Source organism: Bos taurus, chromosome 18 (assembly GCF_002263795.3).
Source record: "Bos taurus isolate L1 Dominette 01449 registration number 42190680 breed Hereford chromosome 18, ARS-UCD2.0, whole genome shotgun sequence".
Lineage (NCBI taxonomy): Eukaryota > Metazoa > Chordata > Mammalia > Artiodactyla > Bovidae > Bos > Bos taurus.
This window is the reverse complement of record NC_037345.1, coordinates 50,708,061-50,735,226: the sequence shown is the minus strand read 5'-3', so window position 1 is coordinate 50,735,226 and position 27,166 is coordinate 50,708,061. Positions and strand designations below refer to the sequence as shown.

Genomic DNA, 27,166 nt, shown 5'->3' with positions numbered 1-27,166 from the left:
GGTGGTCTGGTATTCCCATCTCTTTCAGAATTTTCCACAGTTTATTGTGAGCCACACAGTCAAAGGCTTTGGCATAGTCAATAAAGCAGAAATCGATGTTTTTCTGGAACTCTCTTGCTTTTTCCATGATCCAGGGGATGTTGGCAATTTGATCTCTGGTTCCTCGGCCTTTCCTAAAACCAGCTTGAACATCAGGAAGTTCATGGTTTACATACTGCTGAAGCCTGGCTTGGAGAATTTTGAGCATTCCTTTACTAGCGTGTGAGATGAGTGCAATTGTGTGGTAGTTTGACCATTCTTTGGCATTGCCTTTCTTTGGGATTGGATGAAAACTGACCTCTTTCAGTCCTGTGGCCACTGCTGAGTTTTCCAAATTTGCTGGCATATTGAGTGCAGCACTTTCACAGCATCATCTTTCAGGATTTGGAATAGCTCAACTGGAATTCCATCACCTCCACTAGCTTTGTTCGTAGTGCTGCTTTCTAAGGCCCACTTGACTTCACATTCCAGGATGACTGGCTCTAGGGCAGTGATCACACCATCATGATTATCTGGGTCGTGAAGATCTTTTTTGTACAGTTTTTCTGTGTATTCTTGCCATCTCTTCTTAATAACTTCTACTTCTGTTAGATCCATACCATTTCTGTCCTTTATCGAGCTCATCTTTGCATGAAATATTCCTTTGGTATCTCTGATTTTCTTGAAGAGATCCCTAGTCTTTCCCATTGTGTTGTTTTCCTCTATTTCTTTGCATTGATCGCTGAAGAAGGCTTTCTTATCTCTTCTTGCTATTCTTTGGAACTCTACATTTATATGTTTATGTCTTTCCTTTTCTGCTTTGCTTTTCTCTTCTCTTCTTTTCACAGCTATTTGTAAGGCCTCCCCAGACAGCCATTTTGCTTTTTTGCATTTCTTTTCCATGGGGATGGTCTTGATCTCTGTCTCCTGTACAATGCCACGAACCTCAGTCCATAGTTCACCAGGCACTCTATCTATCAGATCTATGCCCTTAAATCTATTTCTCACTTCCACTATATATTCATAAGGGATTTGATTTAGGTCATACCTCAACGGTCTAGTGGTTTTCCCTACTTTCTTCAATTTCAGTCTGAATTTGGCAATAAGGAATTCATGGTCTGAGCCACAGTCAGCTCCTGGTCTTCGTTCCAGCTCCTTCTCCATCGTTGGCTGCAAAGAATATAATCAGTCTGATTTCGGTGTTGACCATCTGGTGATGTCCATGTATAGAGTCTTCTCTTGTGTTGTTGGAAGAGGGTGTTTGTTATGACCAGTGCATTTTCTTGGCAAAACTCTATTAGTCTTTGCCCTGCTTCATTCTGAATTCCAAGGCCAAATTTGCCTGTTACTCCAGGTGTTTCTTGACTTCCTACTTTTGCATTCCAGTCCCGTATAATGAGAAGGACATCTTTTTTGGATGTTAGTTCTAAAAGGTATTGTAGGTCTTCATAGAACCGTTCAACTTCAGCTTCTTTAGCATTACTGGTTGGGGCATAGACTGGGATTACTGTGATATTGAATGGTTTGCCTTGGAAACGAACAGAGATCATTCTGTCGTTTTTGAGATTGCATCCGAGTACTGCATTTCGGACTGTTTTGTTGACCCTGAAGGCCCCTCCATTTCTTCTGAGGGATTCCTGCCCACAGTAGTAGATATAATGCTCATCTGAGTTAAATTCACCCATTCCAGTCCATTTGAGTTCACTGATTCCTAGAATGTCGACATTCACGCTTGCCATCTCTTATTTGACCACTTCCAGTTTGCCTTGATTCATGGACCTGACATTCCAGGTTCTTATGCAATATTGCTCTTTACAACATCGGACCTTGCTTCTATCACCAGTCACATCCACAGCTGGGTATTCTTTTTGCTTTGGCTCCATCCCTTCCTTCTTTTTGGAGTTATTTCTCCACTGATCTCCAGTAGCATGTTGGGCACCTACTGACCTGAGGAGTTTCTCTTTCAGTATCCTATCATTTTGCCTTTTCATACTGTTCATGGGGTTCTCAAGGCAAGAATACTGAAGTGGTTTGCCATGCCCTTCTCCAGTGGACCACATTCTGTCACATCTCTCCACCATGATCTGCCCGTCTTGGGTTGCCCCACGGGCATGGCTTAGTTTCACTGAGTTAGACAAGGCTGTGGTCCTAGTGTGATTAGATTGACTAGTTTTCGGTGAGCATGGGTTCAGTGTGTCTGCCCTCTGATGCCCTCTTGCAACACCTACCGTCTTACTTGGGTTTCTCTTACCTTGGGCGTGGAGTATCTCTTCACGGCTGATCCAGCAAAGCGCAGCCATTGCTCCTTACCTTGGACGAGGGGTATCTCTCACCGCCGCCCTTCCTGACCTTCAATGTGGGATAGCTCCTCTAGGCCCTCCCCCCTCTATTGCAGGTCATAGAATGGACAGAGAAAAGACCGATCTTATCAACCAATGACTCCACCCATATGCCCCTCCCTAGAACCTGAAAGGGCTCTCACACCCTGGGGAGTAGGGAAAACTAATTAACATCTCTTTAGGCTCTGAAGTCCTTCCCTTGTGCGTGGGCCCAGCAGAATTGTGCATAAACATTAGCCGACAAACTTGGGCTTTCGCCCTGCCTCCCAAAAAGAATTTTCGGACACTGCTTGGGTTATTTACTGCCCTTTCTTTGTCTATGAACCACGTTTATACTACTGAGACTTTAGGGAAAGTGTTAGGGAAAGAGTTAGGTAAAGAACAAAGAACGTTATGCAAAGGGTTTACTTATAAGAACTTTACATATACTCCTGTTCGTTGGGACTAATGTCAAGCCAAATCAGTAAAATTAATGTTTGTGGCTTATCACATAATTCTTGATTGGGGACCCCGTGGTATGTGGTTCTCTAACTGCTCAGGAGAGGTTAATAGCACGGTGTGTGATTATGTTATACAAGTGACATGGAAGGTCACCGACACTACGATGGAACATTACCTTGGCAAAGGACTTCTTGGGTGGCTTGACGGTGGATTAGCCCCACTTCGTCCTAGGATAGTCCTCGATAAACAGAGTGGGCCTGAACAATGACACATTTGGAAACTTGCTGTGAGCACAGAAGAAATTGGAACTTGGACCCGACATTTCACAGGGACCAGTCGTGGTCATAGTAACTATTTCTTTCGCTATAATCAGTCATATTTATACAGGCCTGTGTCCCACTTCCTTTTGTTATAGCCATAGGAAATTTACAATTTAATAAGACTTCATATTCTGTAACTTGTATTAATTGCAAACTATATACTTGTCTTAACTCCTCTATCTCTTTAAGACATGATTCCCTTTTGATTCTTCCATCTCGACGTAGTTTGTGGTTACCAGTAAATCTCCAACGACCCTGGGAAGAAGGGCCCATGGCTGGACTTGTTTCCAGATTACTTCAATTTTGTGTTACTCCTGTTCATTTTAATCATAGTGCCTACAACTGGGAACAAATCAAATTTCATTTTACAAACATAATAAAATAGGGAGAATTGTCAGGAAGCATTTAAAAGGAGGCTTCCTGTGTGCTGTTTTGGGTCTGTCATGAATTCTCTGCCCCTTATTAATTCCTGAATATTCAGGAATTAAATGGAGTAGCAAACTACTCCCGGGGGCTTAAGAATGCATGCATTTCCGTCGTTAGTTTTTCCATACGGTGATAAGTAACTATTACGACCCTCTTCCTTTTTATGAACCATACAGTAAAAGTGATTATTTACAACCCTCTCTCTTTCATATGGATGACTTCATGTTTCCTTGAGAACTTGTAAGTTTTGATTTTATCTCTGCTGAAAATAGCTATCTTGTAAGACAGTATAAATACCCACACAATGTTGAATAAAACACCTTTGCTCCACCAAAGCTTTGGTCCCCATGTCTTTCTTTCTCTCTCTCTCAGGCTAATTCTGTGGAGCGCAGAGACCCGTCGTGCTCACTCTCCTTTCTGGGCTTCTAAGACCCTCTCAAGAAGGCGCCCTGTCCCTTCACCCGCCTCGAGAGGGCGCCAGGTGCCTTCGTGAGCGACACAAGCCCTGTGTCAAAGGACTTTATTGGTTTTCTGCATAAACCAAGGAATATCAGCCTCTTTCTCTTTCTCTCTTTTACTTTCTTATCATCAACTCCGGACCACCAGGTTCTGGTTCATTAAAGGACCTTAACATATTACTCATTTGATAATACTGCCCATGTAATTTAACCTACCAAATGAACCTAATTAGCTTAATATCTCTCTTTGTCCTGTTTCAGGGGCCCTTTGAAGCATCCCAGAGTTAGCTAGGGGTCAAGAAGACTTCATTAGAATTTCATTTAGGAAGTTTTGTTGAAAATATCAAAAGGGGTTAAAACACTAAATCAGATAGAGTCATAGATCAGTGTGAAACAATGGTTATTCACTTTGCCAACTGTGGTGGATGGTCACTTAGCTTGCTGATATGTTACAATGAGCATATACTGAGGCTCAGGGTCTAGTGGAAGTCGACTCTGCCATCTTGGCCTTAGTTGGTTCTATCAGGCGAGTGTATGCTCCTCGGTTCTGTCTCGTCACAACAAAGATTTGGAGTGATGGACATTAAAGCCCCCTTGGCGTGTCACAGCTCTCGGGTCTCGGAGACACCGTGTTATAGCTCTCAGGTCTCGAACGGACCGTGTTATAGCTCTTACACAAATCAGTGTTACAGCTCAGTATTACAGCTCCATTTTATTTAGAAGATAGCAGGAAAATCCATCTTTGAGGCGTGAAGGCACGTTGATCCAAAGACACGAAGAGATGAGCACCCCAGCATGTGGGAGAGAGCGAGCGAGCTAGCTTTGGCTCCTCTTTTTATATGTTTTTTTCCTGGGCCTGTCCTATGTCAATTGGGCCAGTCAGGAGTGGTGTTTGTTTTACCTGAGGTCCTCACTCCGGTCCTCAGACCTTCTTTTGTTCTATTTTCGTGGGCTTTTCTGTTCCTCATCTTTTAGACACCGCCATTCTGGACTCCTTTTCCCTATTCTAACTACCTAACATTACCCCCTCAAGAGATGGAAGGCCCAGTTCTTTGGGAATAGGGGTGTCGAGATCTTTCTGGCTACTTCCTGCTGAACTGGGACGGCGAGGGGTATTGGGCCTCCCCCTCTTGCTAGTCTCAAGCCTCAGAGTCCTTACAGCAGTGTCCATCTCAGGGTGAGTGATATTTTCCGTGGTCGGCTGTAGTTTTACACCTTTGTTGAACTGGCACTGCATGTTGTAGCTGGTTGACTTGGGAAGAGAAAAAACAGGTTAGACAATTGACAGTACATGGAACAATCATAAGCATCATCAATATGGCATAACATGGACGAGTAGGGGCATCAGTCAGTTTTAAATTCACATGGCCAGGATGGCTCAAGTCCCTCCTTGTTTAGGGATCAGAAGATCTATCTCCTGTCTGTTTTGGAGTACAGTCTCTACCAAGCTGTGTTGGCTCTTTAGAGCTATCCTGAGAAATCTTATCCCCAGAAACCAGATTTTGGGGGTGTTCATTAGAATGGCACTCATTGGTAGTCCTGAATAGGTATCTGAGATCTCCCAGGGGCTCACAGGTGTATTGAGTGCCCTCTTCTGTTTTTTTCCATGGCGTGACTCAGGTTCTTGATGTCTCATCACAGAAAGAATCCAGTGATAGACAAAGTGATAGGTAAGAAGTAGATTTATTCATAGAGAAACACTCCCCACAGACAGAGTGTGAGCCATTACAGAGGGTGAGCACAACGGCCTGGAAATGTGGTGTGGTAGTTTCTATGGGCTGGATCATTTCATAGACTACTAAGTGGGAGGATTATTCCAAAAGTTTTGAGGAAGGGGAGGGGATTTCCACCTCGGAACTGTCACGGCACCTTGAGTGTGCCATTTAGCTTGCTGATGTGTTACAATGAGTTATACCAAGGATCAAGGTCTAGTCAAGTTGACTTGTCGGCCATCTTGGACTCGTTTGATTTTAATTCATTTATGTTGTGCCCTCGGGATATGTCAAAGGTTGTGCCCTGCCCTTTCCCCTCCTGTTTCAAAGGAGCCTCAGAATATTCACCTGGGGCCTTACCCAGATGCTGGCCAAGGTGTCTCCATGTCCCTGATTCTTTCTCCTTCCTCCAAATAATTCTTTGGAGCAGAAACATTCAGGCTGACATAGGCTGGAGAAACTTCTTTAAGGTGAAGGTGGCCTCCCCAGCTTCTAGGGTGGTCCTTCTTCACCCTCCACTTCTGACTCAGAGCCCCCACTGCCTGGATGCAGTACCTGGTAGGACTGGAGCTCAGCCTTCTTGACAAGAGTCCCAGGCCACCTGGCCTTTGAAGGAATCTTCCAACCCTCTGCCTTCTCAAAAGAGCCTGGCGTGGAGGAATGACCTCGGAGAGTCTGAGCAAGCAAGGGGACCCCCGTGGGGCTGCCCCTAAATCAACCCCATACCGACCAGCCAATTTGTTGCCAAAATCTGGCCTCTGTACAGTGGTGCAGGATGAAACCTTTAAGGAAGTGTTGGGTGAAGTAGAAAGAAATTAGCTTTACTGTTTGGCCAGGCAAAGAGGGCCACAGCAGGCAATGCCTTAAGACTGTGTGTCCCAGCCTGGTGGTGGTAGTGAGGAGTCTCACACTGTTTACCGACCCATGGTCGGTGGTGAGGTAATGAAAAGGCAGCGTCATCAACCTTCTGCTTCCAAGTGGTCTGGGGTTGACTTGCTTGTGGGCAACATACAGTTAACTTCCTCCACTTGGTAGGGGTTTGAGTATCTGCTAAACAGTTCCCATATAAGGCACAGAACAATATCTATAGATCTTGAGGAAGAACTAAATAAAGGTCCTTGACTTTGTCTAATGGCTGAAGTATTATTATTTTGGCTTGTTTGACTGTTTTCCTTTGCTTTCTGCATTTTTTTCACTTCTGTGATTAAATTTATTCTTTTAAAAAAATTTTTACTTTTTATTTTCTGGCCGCGTTGCAAGCAAGTAGGATTCTCGTTCCCCAACCAAGATCAAACCTGCGTTCCCTGCAGTGGAAGTTCAGAGTCTTCACCCACTGGACCCCCAAGGAAGTCCCCAAGTTTATTCTTTGACGAAAGATTTTCTACAGACAGAAGGCAGGCGGAAGACTCGGCTGGGGCTTTATTCTGGGAAAGCCTCCTAGGGTCCGGCCCGGTCACCATCTGGCCCTTCCCCTACTCTGCGCCTGGTTGAAGTCTCGGTCAGCACAGAACCAGGCAGAAGACGACATGACAGTTTGGTAATCCTTTATCTCCATGGTCAAGTCTATTCATTGCCAGGCACAGTTGGTGTCTTGCTTAAAACAGCAAAAGTTCGATTTCTAAATGTTTGCCAGTGTTGGAGGAAATCACAGTTTAGTGGCCACCACAGGAAGCCAAGCTGGTAATCTGTGTCTCCTGAAACCAGTTATCATGTTAGGGATGTCTCCCCAGTTTTAAATCAGTCCTCTCTCTTAGACAGAGGAGTCAGTATTTATAATTAATAAGGATATCCAAATCTCTACTGTTAACTTCCTTCAACGATGCGGCTTCTTTAACAATAATAAACGACGTTGTCTTCTAAGATTTTGCAAAGATAGCATAGATTCTGAAAAAATATATAAAAAGAAATTAAACCGTAATGGCTTCTGCTATTTGGCGACCAAACATCTGTTTAGAGATATATATGATATTGTTTTATGAACGATTCATGTTTAACGAGTTGCTATCTTATGTAGTACAAATATCAGCATCCCTTGGACTGGGCAACCCAACAGTTCAAGGGTTTCAGGGCTTGTTCTGTTCCATATATCATTAATTTATCTATGAGAAACCCACAGAAAATATACATTATGCATACAACATAGTATATATATCTACTATATATTGTATTATGCATTATATATTATATAATATGATATATATCATGTATGTTATATACGTGTGTGTGCGCACACTCAGTCGTGTTCAACTGTGACCCCATAGACTATATAGCCGGTTAGGTTCCTCTGTCCATGGAATTTTCCAGGCAAGAATACTGGAGTGGGTTGTCATTTCCTATGTCAGGGGATCTTTGTGACCCAGAGATTGAACCGGCATCTCTTGCATCTCCTGTGTTGGCAGGCAGATTCTTTACTACTGTGTCACCTGGGAAGCCCCATATATATATTATGTATATATATTTTTAGTATACGTATTATTATAATATATACCAGACACTGGTATGTATCTGGTACATGTACATTGCTTTGACTTTCATTTTCTTTTCCATTAAGAGTTTTGTTCTTTTCCTACCTTAAAAATCTTTTTTTCTAGGGGTATAGGTGATTTACAGTGTTGTGTTAGTTTCAGTTATACAGCAAAGTGAGTCATACATATATCCACTCTTTTCCAGATTCTTTTTCCATATAAGTCATTACAGAGTACTGAGTAGAGTTCCCTGTGCTATACAGAAGGTCGTTATTCCTCATCTATTTTATATATAGTCGTGTGTACATGTCAACCTCAGTCTTCCAGTATATCCCTCCCCTCCTTACCCCAGGTAACCATCAGATTGCTTTCTACATCTATAATTTTATTTGTTTTGTAGATAAGTTCATTTGTATCCCTTTTTCATTTCTCAGTTGGTGTGCTTTAGATGCTTTTGGTTAGATAAAAGAGTAAACATAATCTATAAGTGGGAGAAAACAGTGGCAAATACTATATGATATCACTTACATGAGGAATCTAACAAAATACCACAAACTATTATATGTAACAAAAAAGGGAATGTCCATCTCTGGGCTTCAAATGTGCTTCCGCTGAGCTTGTGTGAGGCTGAGATGTGTGAGCAAGTGAAGACCGCTGGGACACCACAGCGGAGGCTGAAGAGGAGCCAGAGCCAAGAGAAGGGAGGGGAGCGCGGCAGAAGAATCTAGAACACGAGGGCACAGGATGAGTAAGAATGAGGAAGACTGTGGTAGGCAGAGCCCAGAAGGAGCTAGAAAAGCCGGGAAGCGGGGACGAGTTTAGGGGGCAGGGAAAGAAGAGCGGGTTTCTGCCCTCGGGGAAGGAAATGGAAAGCGGGTGTGAGGGCGGGGCTGCTTGTGCACTTTCAGTTCTTGAGGCAAAAAGAAGCCTCAGTCACATCTCCCGCTGTTGGAACTGCCAGCCTCCAGGCCCCCCTTGGGAAGCACAGAGCTTGTTGGGGTCCACGCCGTCCACACTTCCCTTCCCAGAACGGTCCTTACACTTTGAGGGCTCCTCGGTGGCGTGGAGCTTCTCCTTCCCTCTGTTCTCACCCAATTCTCTCCCTTGCCCGGGCCCCAGTGCACCCCTGACTCCTCTCAAGGCCCCATGGCTCCTCGCCCTCCCAACAGGTCGGGATCAGCCCGCCCCAAACTCCCAAGTTGGCACCCACAGGGCAGAAAACCATTAAAGGTTCATCTGGCAGACACCCTCTGTTGACCAGATCCCCAGATAGAGTGGGCAACTTCCTGGCCAGCCAGGTGCCCTTCCCCAGCAGACTGGGGGACCCTGCTGGGTAAGAGCATCCAGTCCAGGACATCACGGAAAATTTTTTTACCTTCTGTGTGAGAAATTTAGCCCGCACCCACTCTCGGACTTCCAAGACCTTGTCTGCGATCACCGAAAGAAGTGACAACATGGCGCAAGCTCGAGTTGTGGGTGTTCCTCTCAGAACACACCCTGAATTTACGTCCTCTGGGAGACGTCGTGGGAGGTGCCCGCTTCACAGAGGAAGCCCAGGGGGCGGGGTTTTCAGAGAAGAGCTCCATGCCAATCAGTCAAGGCCTTGGTGCGGGAGATCTCTGGGTTGAGTGTATGTGTGTGTGTGTGTGTGAATATGTATCCATATATGTCTATTTGTGTGTATGTATGTAGCTATGTGCCTACATACGTGTGTGTACACGGGTGTGTGTGTATGTCTGTGTATTGTGTGTTTATATCTATTTGTGTGTGTGTGTATGTTTCTATGTGTTTTGCATCTGTTTGTGAAGGGAGTTAGCGACACGCTGGCACAAATCTCCTGGCACAAAGGAGTCCCAGGGAAGAGGAGTGGGTGGAGAAAGGGTCCAGGTAACCAGGTGGAGAAGGAAGATTGGAATCCTTTGGGGCTAGAAAGGCAGACTTTGCGCAGGAGTTGGGGGATGTCAGGACCCTGGAGGAGACAGAAGTCTTGAGCTGAGGGTGCAGGCGATTCAAAAACTGAAGGGCATGAGCAGTGGGGATGGGGGCCAGAATACGGTTCCTGGACTCCAGCCCTGGGGAACTGAGGGAACGGCTTGGGGTAGGGCCTAGAATGTAGGACAAGAGGGCAGGGTTTCCAGGTTCCAGCTGGAACCAGGCTGAGAAGGGCAGGGTTGCTCTCAGAGGGGCTCTGGTTGGGGCCTCCAGCTTCTGGGGGAAGCCCTGCAGGAAAATGAATGTCCACGTGGGGGCGCCAAACGTCCTTCCATGGAGTTTGAGAGATGGTGAAATGAGTTTGAGAGTAGGTGAAATGGAGTTTGAGAGTAGGTGAAACTGAGGCCACATGGAGGCTGAAAAGGATCCAGGACCCAGGGAGCGGAGGGTATAGAGGGCAGAAGAATCTAGAATACAAGAAGTGGGAAGGGGAGAAAATGGAGGATGGGGCAGGCCTAGGAGTGTGCAGAGCCCAGAATGATCTAGAAGAGCGGGGGAAGGGGGACGAGTTTAGGGGGCAGGGAAAGAAGAGAAAGTTGCTGTCCTGGGGGATGGGAGGGGAAAGTCGGGGTGAGGAATGACTCTGCAGAGATGAGATTACTTGTGTAGTTTCTGTTTTTCAGGCAAAAAGAGGCCTCAGGCGCATCCTGCCCTTTGGAACCGCCAGCCTCCCTTGGGAAGCTCAGAGCTTGTTGGAGTCCACACCATCCACATGCTTCTCTTGTGGGGACGGTCCTTCCACTGGGAGGGTTCCTCTGTGGTGCAGAGCTCCTCCTTCCTTCTGTTCTGACCCTATTCTATCCCATGAAGACTGACTCCCGGGCCCTGTGCCCCCAACCCTCCTCTCAAGGCCGCCCTGGCGCCTCTGGGCCCTCTGCTCATATGGGGAGCCTGCCTCCCAAGCTCCCAAGTCGACACTGTTCAGGCAGTCTGAGCGCGGGTTGGAAAAGAATTTCCAGACACAGGGCATTTCAGAAGGGAGTGAGTTTATTAAAAACAAAGAGCAGAGAGAGAGAGTGGGCACCGCGAGCGCAGCTGGCTGACAACTGCTGACAGACCAGGGAGAGTTGACAGCGTGCATGAGTTAATAACCACCTTTTATAGCCTTAAAACAAAGAAAATTCGTGCTGAAAGGTTGGCATTAGGTGAGTGGTTGGGACGCTATAGGGTGTTTAATGGAGTGGGCATCTGCCTAATTGGGAGTCAGGCAGCTTTTTAGTTAGTATTAGGGGGTTTTTCGGAGAAGGCAATGGCACCGCACTCCAGTACTCTTGCCTGGAAAATCCCATGGACAGAGGAGCCTGGTGGGCTGCAGCCCATGGGGTCACTAAGAGTCGGACACGACTGAGCGACTTCCCTTTCACTTTTCACTTTCATGCATTGGAGAAGGAAATGGCAACCCACTCGAGTGTTCTTGCCCGGAGGATCCCAGGGACGGGGGAGCCTGGTGGGCTGCCGTCCATTGGGTCGCACAGAGTCAGACACGACTGAAGTGACTTAGCAGCAGCAGCAGCAGGGGGCTTTTGGCAACAGTTATAAAGTGGGACAGTCAGCTTTCGAGGTGACTTTGGTTCTGGGCTCTGCTTCTGTGGCCTTGGTGCAAGACCTCACACCTGTGCCCTGGGGCAGGATTCAGTGTTCTCCCCTCTTATTAACGGGCCAAATCTTTGGCCCCTTTATACCCTGCTCATGTCTAACTACCTGCCTATCCTCTCTTGCGACGTGGGGACCCGAGTCATTGGGGAAAGGGGCAGAAACTGCTCTGGCTTCTTCCTGCTGGACAGGAGGGTTGTGGGGTCCTGGTCCCAATGCCCACACTGTCAGGGTGCATTTTTGGAGGGAGATGAGAGTCTGTGGAATGAGAAAGCTGCTTGTTCTAGCGTAGTCCGCGTGTCACCAGCTGGTATCCTTGTTGCATCAGCATCTGGAGATTTTATTTGTATTCTAGAAGAAATAAACTTAACAAGAAGGTTAGAGATACACGGCCTGAAGATTAATAGAAGTAGAAAACCTGCCGAGGGGCCTAAAAGAGAGGCTAGTCAGGAGAACCAAGGCCAGACATTGGTCTGTGATGTTGGGGCTTCTCTAGGTAAGAGAATATGCAAGAATTGGGGTTCATGAAATCTTTACTTGAAAACATCTAACTGTCTGAAGACCTGTCCTGCCAGTTTTTCTTAGAGCACAAAACGCCTCATTCATGATTTCTACCCTGAATTCCTTTCTGTGGGTGTAGAAGGTCAGCAGCTGTAGTGGCTCCTGATTTCATCTTTGTAGAGGCAGATGGCAAGTGCCAGCTTCCAGCCTCAGACTCCCTTCATGGCCATAGATTTGAGCACGGTTTTGGGGCCATATTGTGATCATTTTGTCCCATGATGTTAGGAATGCTCGTCTAGCAAAGATATATTAGGAATGCTCATTCCCAGGTCTAGCGAAGATGTTTTGATTGTCCACTCAATGTGCTGTTACTGGATTAGGCTACGAAAGTAGCAAAAGTCCTGGATCATATCTGCCTTACTAGTAGTCTCTTATAGTGCATGAAAATATTTCTTCTTTTGGCTTCTTCTCATACTTAGAGTTACATTATTATAATCATTGATCTCATATCAAAAGATAGATCATCCTTTTATTAGAGACTCAGTCACACAATTGGTAATGGAAAAGACAACAATTCTGTAAGATAGGCAATAGCTAGCAGTAATAGTAATGTCACAAGGAAGAATTTAAGAGCTTCTATTAGGGGTAGCCCAGTATTTACCTTGTCGTCTGACTTAGTTTGTTGAATGACCATAAGCTGGTGTTAATCCTCTGGTTGTAGATCATGGAGCATCTGCTCTTTATCCAAAGGTTGATTATGAAGTTAGTCTTCAGAAACAAACTTAGAATGTCGTCTTATTAACTTAATTAAATTTTATAACAACAAATAATTATTTCAGAAGTGAATCTTAATAAACACTAACCTTAATTAACAAAACTAGGATTTAATATTCAGTGAGACAAATTTTTTTCTACCATTACCCTAATTTTTATTAAACATGTCCAAGGTAAGGAGCAATGGCTGCGCTTTGCTGGAGCAGCCGTGAAGAGATACCCCATGCCCAAGGTAAGAGAAACCCAAGTAAGACGGTAGGTGTTGCAAGAGGGCATCAGAGGGCAAACACACTGAAACCATACTCACAGAAAACTAGTCAATCTAATCACATTAGGACCACAGCCTTGTCTAACTCAATGAAACTAAGCCATGCCCGTGGGGCAACCCAAGATGGGCAGGTCATGGTGGAGAGATCTGACAGAATGTGGTCCACTGGAGAAGGGAATGGCAAACCACTTCAGTATTCTTGCCTTGAGAACCCCATGAACAGTACGAAAAGGCAAAATGATAGGATACTGAAAGAGAAACTCCTCAGGTCAGTAGGTGCCCAATATGTTACTGGAGATCAGTGAAGAAATAACTCCAAAAAGAAGGAAGGGATGGAGCCAAAGCATAAAGAATACCCAGCTGTGGATGTGACTGGTGATAGAAGCAAGGTCCGATGTTGTAAAGAGCAATATTGCATAAGAACCTGGAATGTCAGGTCCATGAATCAAGGCAAATTGGAAGTGGTCAAACAAGAGATGGCAAGAGTGAATGTCGACATTCTAGGAATCAGTGAACTCAAATGGTCTGGAATGGGTGAATTTAACTCAGATGACCATTATATCTACTACTGTGGGCAGGAATCCCTCAGAAGAAATGGAGTGGCCATCATGGTCAACAAAAGAGTCCGAAATGCAGTACTTGGATGCAATCTCAAAAAGACAGAATGATCTCTGTTCGTTTCCAAGGCAAACCATTCAATATCACAGTAATCCAAGTCTATGCCCCAACCAGTAACACTGAAGAAGCTGAAGTTGAACGGTTCTATGAAGACCTACAAGACCTTTTAGAACTAACACCCAAAAAAGATGTCCTTTTCATTATAGGGGACTGGAATGCAAAAGTAGGAAGTCAGGAAACACCTGAAGTAACAGGCAAATTTGGCCTTGGAATACGGAATGAAGCAGGGCAAAAACTGATAGAGTTTTGCCAAGAAAATGCACTGGTTATAACAAACACCCTCTTCCAACAACACAAGAGAAGACTCTACACATGGACATCACCAGACGGTCAACACCGAAATCAGATTGATTATATTCTTTGCAGCCAAAGATGGAGAAGCTGTATACAGTCAGCAAAAACAAGACCAGGAGCTGACTGTGGCTCAGACTATGAATTCCTTATTGCCAAATTCAGACTTAAATTGAAGAAAGTAGGGAAAACCACTACATTCAGTTATGACCTAAATCAAATCCCTTATGATTATACAGTGGAAGTGAGAAATAGATTTAAGGGCCTAGATCTGATAGATAGAGTACCTGATGAGCTATGGAATGAGGTTCGTGACATTGTACAGGAGACAGGGATCAAGATCATCCCCATGGAAAACAAATGCAAAAAAGCAAAATGGCTGTCTGGGGAGGCCTTAAAATAGCTGTGAAAAGAAGAGACGCGAAAAGCAAAGGAGAAAAGGAAAGATATAAATATCTGAATGCAGAGTTTCAAAGAATAGCAAGAAGAGATAAGAAAGCCTTCCTCAGCGATGAATGCAAAGAAATAGAGGAAAACAATAGAATGGGAAAGACTAGGGATCTCTTCAAGAAAATCAGAGATACCAAAGGAACATGTCATGCAAAGATGGGCTCAATAAAGGGCAGAAATGGTATGGACCTAACAGAAGCAGAAGATGTTAAGAAGAGGTGGCAAGAATACACAGAAGAACTGTACAAAAAAGATCTTCACGACCCAGATAATCACGATGGTGTGATCACTGCCCTAGAGCCAGACATCCTGGAATGTGAAGTCAAGTGGGCCTTAGAAAGCATCACTACGAACAAAGCTAGTGGAGGTGATGGAATTCCAGTTGAGCTATTCCAAATCCTGAAAGATGATGCTGTAAAAGTGCTGCACTCAATATGCCAGAAAATTTGGAAAACTCAAGTGGCCACAGGACTGGAAGAGGTCAGTTTTCATTCTAATCCCAAAGAAAGGCAATGCCAAAGAGTGCTCAAACTACCGCACAATTGCACTCATCTCACATGCTAGTAAAGAAATGCTCAAAATTCTCCAAGCCAGGCTTCAGCAATATATGAACCGTGAACTTCCTGATGTTCAAGCTGGTTTTAGAAAAGGCCGAGGAACCAGAGATCAAATTGCCAACATCCACTGGATCATGGAAAAAGCTAGAGAGTTCCAGAAAAGCATCTATTTCTGCTTTATTGACTATGCCAAAGTGCGGGGAGCGAGCTCCGCCCCTGGCAAAGGTCATGAGGAAGGAGGCTTGGCATACGCAAAGGCGGGATCAAGCCTCAGGAGTCTCCCTGGAAATTCTCGAGCAATCTACCCCCAAAACCAGAGTCTGCCTACTTTCTGCTTTGTGCTTTCACCTGTCCCCCACTACCTCTCTCTGAAAAAAGAGTTAGCTTACAGCTCCAGTTAATAATTCCTGGGTGTGACAGTGTTTCAACCTACAAACTCCCTTGGAAGTCCTCTAGCCTGCCTGAATAGGTTTTTCCGGCCACATGTGATTGCTCAGAGCCTCCAAACTGTGAGAGGCATGAGATGTTCTAAACTGTCTAAATACAGATTCCTTTGAGCAGTCAAAAGATTGATTAGAAATTGTATTGGTGAAGGGATTTTCACTTGTTGGGCCAATATTTGCTGCTAAGTCTCCATATCCCTTACCTGCTGTGTCCCTGGCAGTGTATTGATTAATATAATTGGTGTAAATAGTAGCTTTAATGTTTGTAACCTGGGACCCTTGAGTTAATTCTTTTTCTTGTTATAGCCCATCACACCTTTGCTCTGTAGGAATGCAACTTTATCTAATACTTTTTGGAGGCTGGCGCCTGACTTTAGAATAATCACCTTTAGAGGAAAAGGCCTCCGGGCCAGAAGATGATGCAAATCACCTAAACTTTTGCATATGATATGTTTGCAGGAAGAAAGCCTGGCTTACTGCATGACTCTACCCCTTCCCCCATTATCCTCTATGCATAACTTAAGGTATAAAAACTACTTTGGAAAATAAAGTGCGGGCCTTGTTCACCGAAACTTGGTCTCACCATGTCGTTCTTTCTCTTACCTTCTGGCTGAATTATTCAGCCTCTTTTCTCCACTGAATTTCCTCACTGAGCTATCCTTATTCTATTACTCTTTATATCCTTAATTAACGTTTAATTAAGCAGTTGTTTCCTGATCCTTGCCAACGCCGTCCCCGCTTCGAATTCCCTGGATCCACCGGGGCTGGACCCCGGCACCAAAGCCTTTGACTGTGTGGATCACAATAAACTGTGGAAAATTCTGAAAGAGATGGGAATACCAGAACACCTGATCTGCCTCTTGAGAAATCTGTATGCAGGTCAGGAAGCAACAGTTAGAACTGGACATGGAACAACAGACTGGTTCCAAATAGGAAAAGGAGTACATCAAGGCTGTATATTTTCACCCTGTTTATTTAACTTCTATGCAGAGCACATCATGAGAAATGCTGGACTGGAAGAAACACAAGCTGGAATCAAGATTGCCGGGAGAAATATCAATAACCTCAGCTATGCAGATGACACCACCCTTATGGCAAAAAGTGAAGAGGAACTCAAAAGCCTCTTGATGAAAGTGAAAGTGGAGAGTGAAAAAGTTGGCTTAAAACTCAACATTCAGAAAACGAAGATCATGGCATCCGGTCCCATCACTTCATGAGAGATAGATGAGGAAACAGTGGAAACAGTGTCAGACTTTATTTTTCTGGGCTCCAAAATCACTACAGATGGTGACTGCAGCCATGAAATTAAAAGGCGCTTACTCCTTGAGGTTATGGCCAACCTAGATAGCATATTCAAAAGCAGAGACATTACTTTGCCAACAAAGGTCCGTCTAGTCAAGGCTATGGTTTTTCCTGTGGTCATGTATGGATGTGAGAGTTGGACTGTGAAGAAGGCTGAGCGCCAAAGAATTGATGCTTTTGAACTGTGATGGAGAAGACTCTTGAGAGTCCTTTGGACTGCAAGGAGTTTCAACCAGTCCATTGGGAAGGAGATCAGCCCTGGGATTTCTTTGGGAGGAATGATGTTAAAGCTGAAACTCCAGTACTTTGGCCACCTCATGCGAAGAGTTGACTCATTGGAAAAGACTCTGATGCTGGGAGGGATTGGGGGCTGGAGGAGAAGGGGACGACAGAGGATGAGATGGCTGGATGGCATCACTGACTTGATGGACGTGAGTCTGAGTGAACTCCGGGAGTTGGTGATGGACAGGAGCCCTGGCGTGCTGCGATTCACGGGGTCGCAAAGAGTCGGACACGACTGAGTGACTGATCTGATCTTATTAAACACAGCCAAGACTAATTTGCTTTTAATATGTTTGGTCTGTTGACTGTAGATGTCATAGGTCTGTCATCAGTTTTTGTTGAGGTGGATTTTTTCTTCTAGAGTTCCCACTATACTTTGAGATTTCTTTGAGACAGGCTTTTTATTTACCTGATAAGGTTGTTCTGGATGTCTGGCTCTAGGTGAGTGATCACACCATCGTGGTTATCTGAGTCATGAAGATCTTTTTTGTACAGTTCTTGTGTGTATTGTTGCCACCTCTTCTTAATATCGTCTGCATCTGTTAGATCCATACCATTTTTGTCCTTTATTGTGCCCATCTTTGCATGACATGTTCCCTTGGTATCTATAATTTTCTTGAAGAGATCTCTAGTCTTTCCCATTCTATTGTTTTCCTCTATTTCTTTGCATTGATCACCAAGGAAGCCTGTCGTATCTCACCTTGCTATTCTTCGAAATTCTGCATTCAAATGGGTATATCTTCATGACCAGACAACCATGATGGTGTGATGGCTCATCTAGAGCCATCTTGGACTGGGAAGTCAAGTGGGCCTTAGGAAGCATCACTACAAACAAAGCTAGTGGAGGTGATAGAATTCCAGTTAAGCTATTTCAAATCCTAAAAGATGATGCTGTGAAAGTGCTCTACTCAATATGCCAGCAAATTAAAAAAAACCCAGCAGTAACCACAGTACTTGAAAAGGTCAATTTTCATTCCAATTCCCAAGAAGGCAATGCCAAAGAATGTTCAAACTAGCGCACCATTGTACTCATCTCAATCGCTAGCAAAGTCATTATCAAAATTCTCCAAGCCAGGATTCAACAGTATGTGAACCAAGAACTTCCTTATGTTGAAGCTGGATTTAGAAAAGGCAGACGAACCAGAGATGAAATTGCCAGCATCCGTTGAATCATGGAAAAAGCAAGAGAGTTCCAGAAAAACATCTACTTCTGCTTTATTGAGTATGCCAAAGCCTTTGACTGTGTGGATCACAGGAAACTGTGGAAAATTCTGAAAGAGACGGAAATATCAGACCACCTTACCTACCTCCTGAGAAATCTGTATGCAGATGAAGAAGCAGCAGTTAGAACCGGACATGGGACAACAGACTGGTTCCAAATTGGGAAAGGAGCCTGGCGTGCTTCAGTCCATGGGGTTGGAAAGAGTCAGACACGACTGAGCAACTGAACTGAACTGATTAACGTAATAGTGAATATTTCCCAGTTTACATGAGCCTGAAACTCATATAGTTTAATTTTTCTTGAATTCAGAATCGCTTGATTTATAAACGCTTACTTTACTGTATGTGTTTTAGTCGCTCAGTTGTGTCTGACTCTTCGCAACCCCATGGACTGTAGTTCACCAGTCTCCTCTGTCCATGGAATTCTCCAGGCAAGAATACTGGAGTGGGTAGCCATTCCCTTCTCCAGGGGGTCTTCCCGACCCAGGGATTGAACTTGGCTCCTCTGCATTGTGGGCAGATTCTTTACCATCTGAGCCACCAGAGAAGCCCTACTTTTCTTTCAGTTCAGTTCAGTTCAGTGGCTCAGTCGTGTCCGACTCTTTGTGACCCCATGAATCGCAGCACGCCAGGCCTCCCTATCCATCACCAAATCCCGGAGTTCACTCAGACTCACGTCCATCAAGTCAGTGATGCCATCCAGCCATCTCATCCTCTGTCGTCCCCTTCTCCTCCAGCCCCAAATTCCTCCAAACATCAGAGTCTTTTCCAATGAGTCAACTCTTCACATGAGTTGGCCAAAGTATTGGAGTTTCAGCTTTAGCATCAGTCCTTCCAAAGAAATCCCAGGGCTGATCTCCTTCCCAATGGACTGGTTGGATCTCCTTGCAGTCCAAAGGACTCTCAAGAGTCTTCTCCAACACCACAGTTCAAAAGCATCAATTCTTCGGCGCTCAGTCTTCTTCACAGTCCAACTCTCACATCCATACATGACCACAGGAAAAACCATAGCCTTGACTAGACGGACCTTTGTTGACAAAGTAATGTCTCTGCTTTTCAATATGCTATCTAGGTTGGTCATAACTTTCCTTCCAAGGAGTAAGAGTCTTTTAATTTCATGGCTGCAGTCACCATCTGCAGTGATTTTGGAGCCCAGAAAAATAAAATCTGACACTGTTTCCACTGCTTCCCCATCTATTTCCCATGAAGTGATGGGACCAGATGCCATGATCTTTGTTTTCTGAATGTTGAGTTTTAAGCCAACTTTTTCACTCTCCTCTTTCACCTTCATCAAGAGGCTTTTGAGTTCCTCTTCACTTTCTGCCATAAGGGTGGTATCATCTGCATATCTGAGGTTATTGATATTTCTCCCGGCAATCTTGATTCCAGCTTGTGTTTCTTCCAGTCCAGCATTTCTCATGATGTACTCTGCATAGAAGTTAAATAAGCAGGGTGACAATATAGAGCCTTGATGTACTCCTTTTCCTATTTGGAACCAGTCTGTTGTTCCATGTCCAGTTCTAACTGTTGCTTCCTGACCTGCATACAGATTTCTCAAGAGGAAGGTCAGGTGGTCTAGTATGCCCATCTCTTTCAGAATTTTCCACAGTTTATGGTGATCCACACTGTCAAAGGCTTTGGCATAGTCAATAAAGCAGAAATCGATGTTTTTCTGGAACTCTCTTGTTTTTTTCCATGATCCAGCGGATGTTGGCAATTTGATCTCTGGTTCCTCTGCCTTTTCTGAAACCAGCTTGAACATCTGGAAGTTCATGGTTCACCTATTGCTGAAGCCAGGCTTGGAGAATTTTGAGCATTTCTTTACTAGCGTGTGAGATGAGTGCAATTGTTCGGTAGTTGGGCACTGTTTGGCATTGCCTTTCTCTGGGATTGGAATGAAAATTGACCTTTTCCAGTCCTGTGGCCACTGCTGAGTTTTCCAAATTTGCTGGCATATTGAGTGCACCACTTTCACAGCATCGTCTTTCAGGATTTGAAAGAGCTCAAGTGGAATTCCATCACCTCCACTAGCTTTGTTCGTAGTGCTGCTTTCTAAGGCCCACTTGACTTCATATTCCAGGATGTCTGGCTCTAGGTCAGTGATCACACCATCGTGATTATCTGGGTTGTGAAGATCTTTTTTTGTACAGTTCTTCTGTGTATTTTTGCCACCTCTTCTTAATATCTTCTGCTTCTGTTAGGTCCATACCATTTCTGTCCTTTATCGAGCCCATCTTTGCATGAAATGTTCCCTTGGAATCTCTAATTTTTTTGCAGAGATCTCTAGTCTTTCCTATTCTGTTTTTTCCCCTATTTCTTTGCATTGATCGCTGAGGAAGGCTTTCTTATCTCTTCTTGCTATTCTTTGGAATTCAGCATTCAGATGCTTATATCTTTCCTTTTCTCCTTTGCTTTTCACTTCTCTTCTTTCCACAGCTATTTGTAAAGCCTCCCCAGACAGCCATTTTGCTTTTTTGCATTTGTTTTCCATGGGGATGATCTTGATCCCTGTCTCCTGTACAATGTCACGAACCTCAGTCCATAGTTCATCAGGTACTCTATCAGATCTACGCCCTTAAATCTTCTCACTTCCACTGTATAATCGTAAGGGATTTGATTTAGGTCATACCTGAATGGTCTAGTGGTTTTCCCTACTTTCTTCAATTTAAGTCTGTATTTGGTAACAAAGAGTTCATGATCTGAGCCACAGTCTGGTCCTGGTCTTGTTTTTGTTGACTGTATAGAGCTTCTCCATCTTGGGCTACAAAGAATATAATCAATTAAATAGAGCTCATTGACAAATTAACCTCAACAATATTATCCAAATCAAAGACACACACTGAGACATGCCAAGATCTGGACAGACAGAGATCTCATAGTTTTCCACTTGAGATTTAAAATATCTCTTTGCCCCTTTTTTCCCCTTGGCTTGAAGTTCTACTAATTAGCTCTCAGCTGGAGTCTCAGGCAGAGTGGGCTGTGTATCTCAAGGACATGAAAAGAGTTAACTTCAGTTTTTTTCCCTAGGAATGTTTTTGCTTCTCAGGCAGGATCAGAACTCCAAAAACAAAGTATCTTAACAAGCCAGCTTTTTCCTAATTGCACGTGCAAAAAGAAATAGTTTTGCAGTTTCAAAAAGATTTCATTTTAGCCAGTTTTTTTTTTTTCTTTTCTGGATTCTAAAGAATATCATGGCTATATTGTGTTTTTCCTTTCTGTGGTCATGGTCTTGTAGGTTAAATTTTTAAATTGGAGAGTGTTCAAATTCACATCGGCTCTGGTCACAGGTGCAGATTGACTGATAAGGTGTTGTCCCAGCAGGGATTGTTCCTCTGAGATGGCGTGGTCTTGGTTTGATTAGAAGAATCTGAAGAAGTAGGAGAACTTGCAGGAATAGGGGAAGCTTGGTTCTGTTCCCACTTCCTTCTCTCCCACCCCACTGCCCCAAGAGACAGGAGGAGTTAGAAGGGGATTCTTTAGAATTTTAGAAGCGTTTTTTCCAGGCTTTTGATGATAGGAAACACTCCTGGACCAGGAGATCTGGTGGATGGAGAGACCGTGGGGGATGAGGGGATAGGGCAGCAGCAGAAAGACATATGTGGCGTGAGCCCCTTAGATCTGGAATCTGACTGAGTGCCATAAGTTTTTGAGCATATGGAACATCAAAAGGGATGAAATTGGAGGATTGTGTTGTAATTTAGTGGGCCACGAGGAAGCCATTTTTCTTGGTTCCTCAATTTGTACTGGCTCCAAGTTTTGTTGCAAAAGAAAGTGACCCTTTTCTTCTTAAGATTTTCAGGGTCAGATTTTTTTTTCCAGTTCTTCAGAATACAGCCTAGAGGTGAGTGTGAAGGAGGGTCTCAAGACATACCTGAGCCCATTTTTAGAATGGGGTACCGAGAATTCACTGGCCACAGAAGGCGTTCCAGCTGTCCCAGTGAAGGCTCTGTGTGTGATGAGGCACCGTGTGGCTAACGGCACAAATGGCCCACCATCCCAGCAACTGCGTCCGACAGTGAGAGATTACCTCTGAATGTGTGACTGCGAGTGGCACAAACCGTGTGGCTAGGCACCAGCCTAGGCCCAAACCACGGAAAACACCTGGCAACTAGGGCCGGAAAGGACGGAGAGAGTGTTCCCGGAACAACCGTGACTCGCCTTTTGAGGATCCTCTGACACGTGCAAGGCATTCTTTGGGATGATTCAGAGGCTGCTCCTAGGCCCCTGTAAATTAAATCATGACAGGGAGGGAAAGTGAAAGAGACAGAGAAGAGAAGCTGAGGGGTAATGTGCTGTTTACTCCTGCTAGGAGGTGGTGGCCTGGGCAATGGGCTCAGTGTCTTGCTTGAACCAATATGGCACATACAGTGCACGGAAGTTGTCTTAGGGGCAGAAGCTCTGATAGCCTATCTGTTCCATGACTCCCTTTATTCTGCACGGGTGTCTTCTAGCAGCAGGCACCCTAGTGGCTTTTAAAGGCCTGACCCATGCCAACACAATATTGATTTGCCTAGTCCTCAGTTGGAAAGGAGTGAAAAAGAGAGACCCTCACCCATTTGGGCGGCAGCTGCTGGGGCACAGCGAGCAGTGGGGCCTTCGGGACACACCAGAGGGTGACGCTGGCCAGAGATCCTCAGTTGCTTCCACAGCCACTTGCCTGTTCTCAGAGGGCCCAAGGAAGAAGGAAAGAGGAAAGGAGACTGGGGGAGGGTCCCCTGAGAGCAATCCCCACAGGCCACCAGATGTTGAGGCAGTATGAGCATGGGTTGGAAAAGAATTTCCAGACCAGAGCACTTGAGAAGGGAGTGAGTTTACTAAGAACAAAGAGCAGAGAGAGAGTGGGCACTGCGAACGCAGCTGGCTGTCAACTCCTGATAGACCAGGAGAGTTGACAGTGTTCATGAGTGTTCATGAGTGTTCATGAGCCAGCTTTTATACCAAGACAAAGAAAATTCCTGCCGGAAGGTTGGCATTAGGTGATTGATTGGGATGCTATAGGGTGTTTACTGGAGTGGGCATCTTTGCTTAATTGGGAGTCGGGAGGGTTGTTAGTGATTATCAGGGCCTTTTGACAAGGCTACAAAGGGGCTCAGTTAGCTTTGGCGGTGACCTTGGTTCTGGGCTCTGCTTCTGTGGCCTTGGTGCAAGACCTCACACATGTGACCTGGGGCAGCACTCAGCAAGTTCCTCTTTTTAAAGTATTTATTTATGCATTCGGCTGTGGTGGGTCTTAATTGTGGCCCACAGGCTCTAAAGCTCGCAGGCCCAGTAGTTGCAGCACGCAAGCCTAGTTGCTCCAGCGTGTGGGATCTTAGTTCCTCGACCAGGGATCTAACCCACGTCCCCTGCATTGCAAGACTGATTCTCAACCACTGGACCACCAAGGAAGTCCCACAGAGGAAGTTCCTGATGCACCTCGGAGTGTCTCGTTAATGCCTAATCTCAATGTTGATTCTAAACCAAGTCTTACCCCCGAGAAGGCTGAGAACCTTTTCTGCCTGCTGTTCCACTCCCCATTGGAATCATCTGGATAATTGCCAGCAGTTGTCCTTAGTCAGGGGCTTCCCAGGTGGTGCAGTGGTAAAGAATCCCCCGCCAATGGAAGGAAACTCAGGAGATGTCGTTTCAATCCCTGGGTCGAGAAGATCCCCTAGAGAAGGAAATGGCCACCCACTCCAGTTATCTTGCCTGGGAAATCCCATGGACAGAGGAGCCTGACAGGCCACAGTCCATGGGGTCACACAGACAGAGGAGCCTGGCAGGCTACTTTGTGTAAGAAACACACACACACTCTCTGCCTGTCTCTGTCTCTTTCTCCGTGTGTGTCTCTCACTGTATCTCTCTCTTTCTGTTTCTTTCTCTCTGTCTCACTGTCTCTCTCTCTCCCTCTGTCTTTCTCTTCTGATCTGAGGAGGAGGAGGACTGTGCCTAGGAAAACATTCGCTTCTCATTGGAGACGCAGCAGATGCTCTGTGCAGACGCTGCTGTTGTCTCTGATGCTGCAGCTGGTGTGGTGATGGCATCTCTGTGGGCAGAGCGGGTCTCAGGACCCAGTCCCTGTTACTACAGACTCAGGAGCCCCTGGTCCATCCTGAGTAACTCTTACCTGCACAGAACTCTGGAGCAAAGAGCCAGAGTCAGGTGAGTGCTTCTTTATGCTCCACCGCTAAGCAAAAGAGAGAGGGGGTCTCCAACAGGAGAGAACATTGGAGCTGTGTTTGGGCTGACATTGGGCAGGACACGTGCTGACCCTGCCCCCTGAGCACACCCCAGCTCCGGCTGGATGGAGGGATGATTGGGGAGCAGATCGTGGGGTTTCCAGTGGGGCTTTACTGAGCAAAAATTCAAGTGAGAGATTTTTTTTTTTTTTGCTAACATAAAAGGTTTTATGGGATTTATTGAAGGTACCATATAAAACCTAGCTTTCTGGAGTCCCTGGGAATTTGCAGGTAATTATAATTCAGAGGAGAGCTCAAAATGAATGAATGTTTGTATTTCCTCTGTCGTGAGAGATGCTGGGGAAGAGAAGGAGGGGCGGCTCCCTGTGTGCAGAGACGGAGGGCAGAGCATCTGTGAGTGGGTAAGGAGAGCAGTGCTCATCCTCACATGGCTCTCAGCGTATTAGGAAGACAGTGGACAAAGGAGTAAAAAACAAAACAAAGTATGAATTTTGTTTTGAGACTAACAGAGCGGCTTGGTCGTGCTGATTGAGGATGACCAGCAGGTGTGTCTGGGCAGGTGAAGCCCGCTGGGCTGGAGTGGGAGAAGGAGCGAGGAGAGTGAAGTGGTGGGAGGGGGGTTCCAGGAGGAGGGAGAATGTGAATCGCTGGGATGAAACCAAAACGTGTTTCCTGCTTTTTCGAGGGCAATTAATTCAGCTGGATCTAGAGAGGAACGGAAGACAGGATGGAAGTGAGCTGCTGAAAGTCTTAGGTGCCTGACGGAAGGTTGTCCTCCCACGTGTCCCTACCAGTCGTAAGTAATGAAACATTTTCTTCTGAAAGAGGAAAAAAACTCTTGGTTTCACTGATCTGTTTTATTAGTTCTCTGGTCTTTATTTCATTTACTTCTGCTCTGATTTTTAGTATTCCTTTCCTTCTGCTAACTTTAGGCTCATTTCTTCTCTTATAGTTCCTTGAAGAATAAAGTTAGCTTGTTAAGTATAAAGTTAATTTGTTAACAAGTTAGCTTGTTAATTTTCCTTTAAAAAATGTTATTTATTTTAAATTTTAGGGGAAAAACCTCCAAACTTCTCATTGTCAGTAAATAGAGACAAAGCATGTAATACAGGGCTAAAATAATACCCACAGAACCTTAATTTGTCTAGAAATAAGTAACAGTAAAGTGCTGTTTTCTTTGTGGACTTTCTCCCCAAAAACCTAATTAGTTCACCTTGAAAAATGTTTTGTGTTCTAATTTGTATTTATGTTGGAGCTCTATATAAGAAAGATCTTGCTGTTTTTGAAAACTTAAAAAACAAGTTTAATATGTAGTCAGTTTTTACTGTAGTGGTCAGTTCTGTTAGATATATTCTTATTGTTATGCTATAGAGCAGCAGGCTCCAACATTTTGGGGCCTGGATTTGTGGAAGGCAATTTTTCCAGGGACTGGGGAGGGGGATGTTTCTGGATGATTCAAGTGCATTCATAACAACAACTGGAAAAACTGTGCTGATGGGCACTTAATATTCAACAAGTAAATTCACTTAATTTTTACCATTCTGAGGGCTTTCTTTCTTTTTTTTTTTTTTTCCTGTTTATGGCTCCCCTTGCTGAGCAAATGCTTTTAAAGTCAACGAGGCCCCATTTGTTTAGTTTAGTTTTCCATTACTCTAAGAGGTAGACCAAAAAAAGTTGTGATTTCTGTCAAAGCATATTATACCTATATTTTCCTCAAGAGATTTGGATTACTGGCCGTCTATTCAGCTCTTTAATCAATGTGGAGTTTCTTTTTCTCTCTGGAGTGTCTTAATTTCATTCACTTTTTACTTGAGGAACCTCCCGGCTGTTCTGTGTGCTGGCTGTTAACAATCGACATTGCCAGCACCACTGTAGGAGGGTTCCCTTCTCTCCACAACCTCCCCAGCATTTATTGGTTTTAGACCTTTTGCCGATGTCCATTCTAACCTGTGTGAGGTGATACCTCATTGTAGTTTTGATTTGCATTTCTCTTAAGATTTCACAATGTTGAAATATGTCCATGTGATTTTTTAGAAAACAGTGAGAGTCAAACTGACCTCCCGAGATCGTCCTCTTGACAGTCTGCTCTGTTTTGAGTTCTTTCTCCGTTACCAACCCAGGGACATTTGTTGAGGGCTGGTGTATTTTACTGACAGCCCCACAGACGTGGTGAATATTAAGTGCCTATGAGAACAGGTCTTTCAGTTGTTGTTACCAACAGTGGCCACAAGGCGGCAGCACTTCTTAATGCTCCACTGTTTTTCTTTTGCAATTTAGCGTCTGTTTTCTATTGGAGAAGAGCTGATTTCCAACGTTGTGTTTGTTATAGGTATACAGGAACTTGATTTAGTTATATATGAACGTTTATCTGGTTTTTTTCAGATTCTTTTCCCATATCGGTTCCTTCCATGTGTTCCGTAGACTTCTGTGTGCTAGTCACTAGGTCCTTTTGGATT

The 27,166-nt window shown here is 44.7% G+C and overlaps 1 protein-coding gene across 1 annotated transcript; it reads right to left on the bottom strand.

Moving 5' to 3' along the window:
* Window positions 1-2,200: 2,200 nt before the first annotated feature.
* Window positions 2,201-26,568, bottom strand: LOC112442322 (uncharacterized). Its single transcript, XM_059877326.1, has 5 exons — window positions 26,520-26,568; window positions 23,084-23,188; window positions 22,559-22,639; window positions 9,555-10,783; window positions 2,201-7,598 (listed from the first exon to the last, which is right to left on the bottom strand). The coding sequence occupies exons 1-4, from the start codon at window positions 26,566-26,568 to the stop codon at window positions 9,771-9,773; spliced, it is 1,248 nt and encodes a 415-aa protein (XP_059733309.1). The 3' UTR covers window positions 2,201-7,598; window positions 9,555-9,770.
* Window positions 26,569-27,166: the final 598 nt, after the last annotated feature.

What these genes read in the sequence shown, in the direction of transcription:
- LOC112442322 (XM_059877326.1), bottom strand. Translation starts at nt 26,568, where the DNA reads ATGTCGATTGTTAACAGCCAGCACACAGAACAGCCGGGAGGTTCCTCA. An exon ending in ACAGCCGGGAGGTTCCTCAA is followed by an intron (nt 23,189 to 26,519) that starts GTAAAAAGTGAA and finishes CTCTGAGAACAG; the next exon opens with GCAAGTGGCTGTGGAAGCAA. An exon ending in AGCAGCTGCCGCCCAAATGG is followed by an intron (nt 22,640 to 23,083) that starts GTGAGGGTCTCT and finishes TTCCGGCCCTAG; the next exon opens with TTGCCAGGTGTTTTCCGTGG.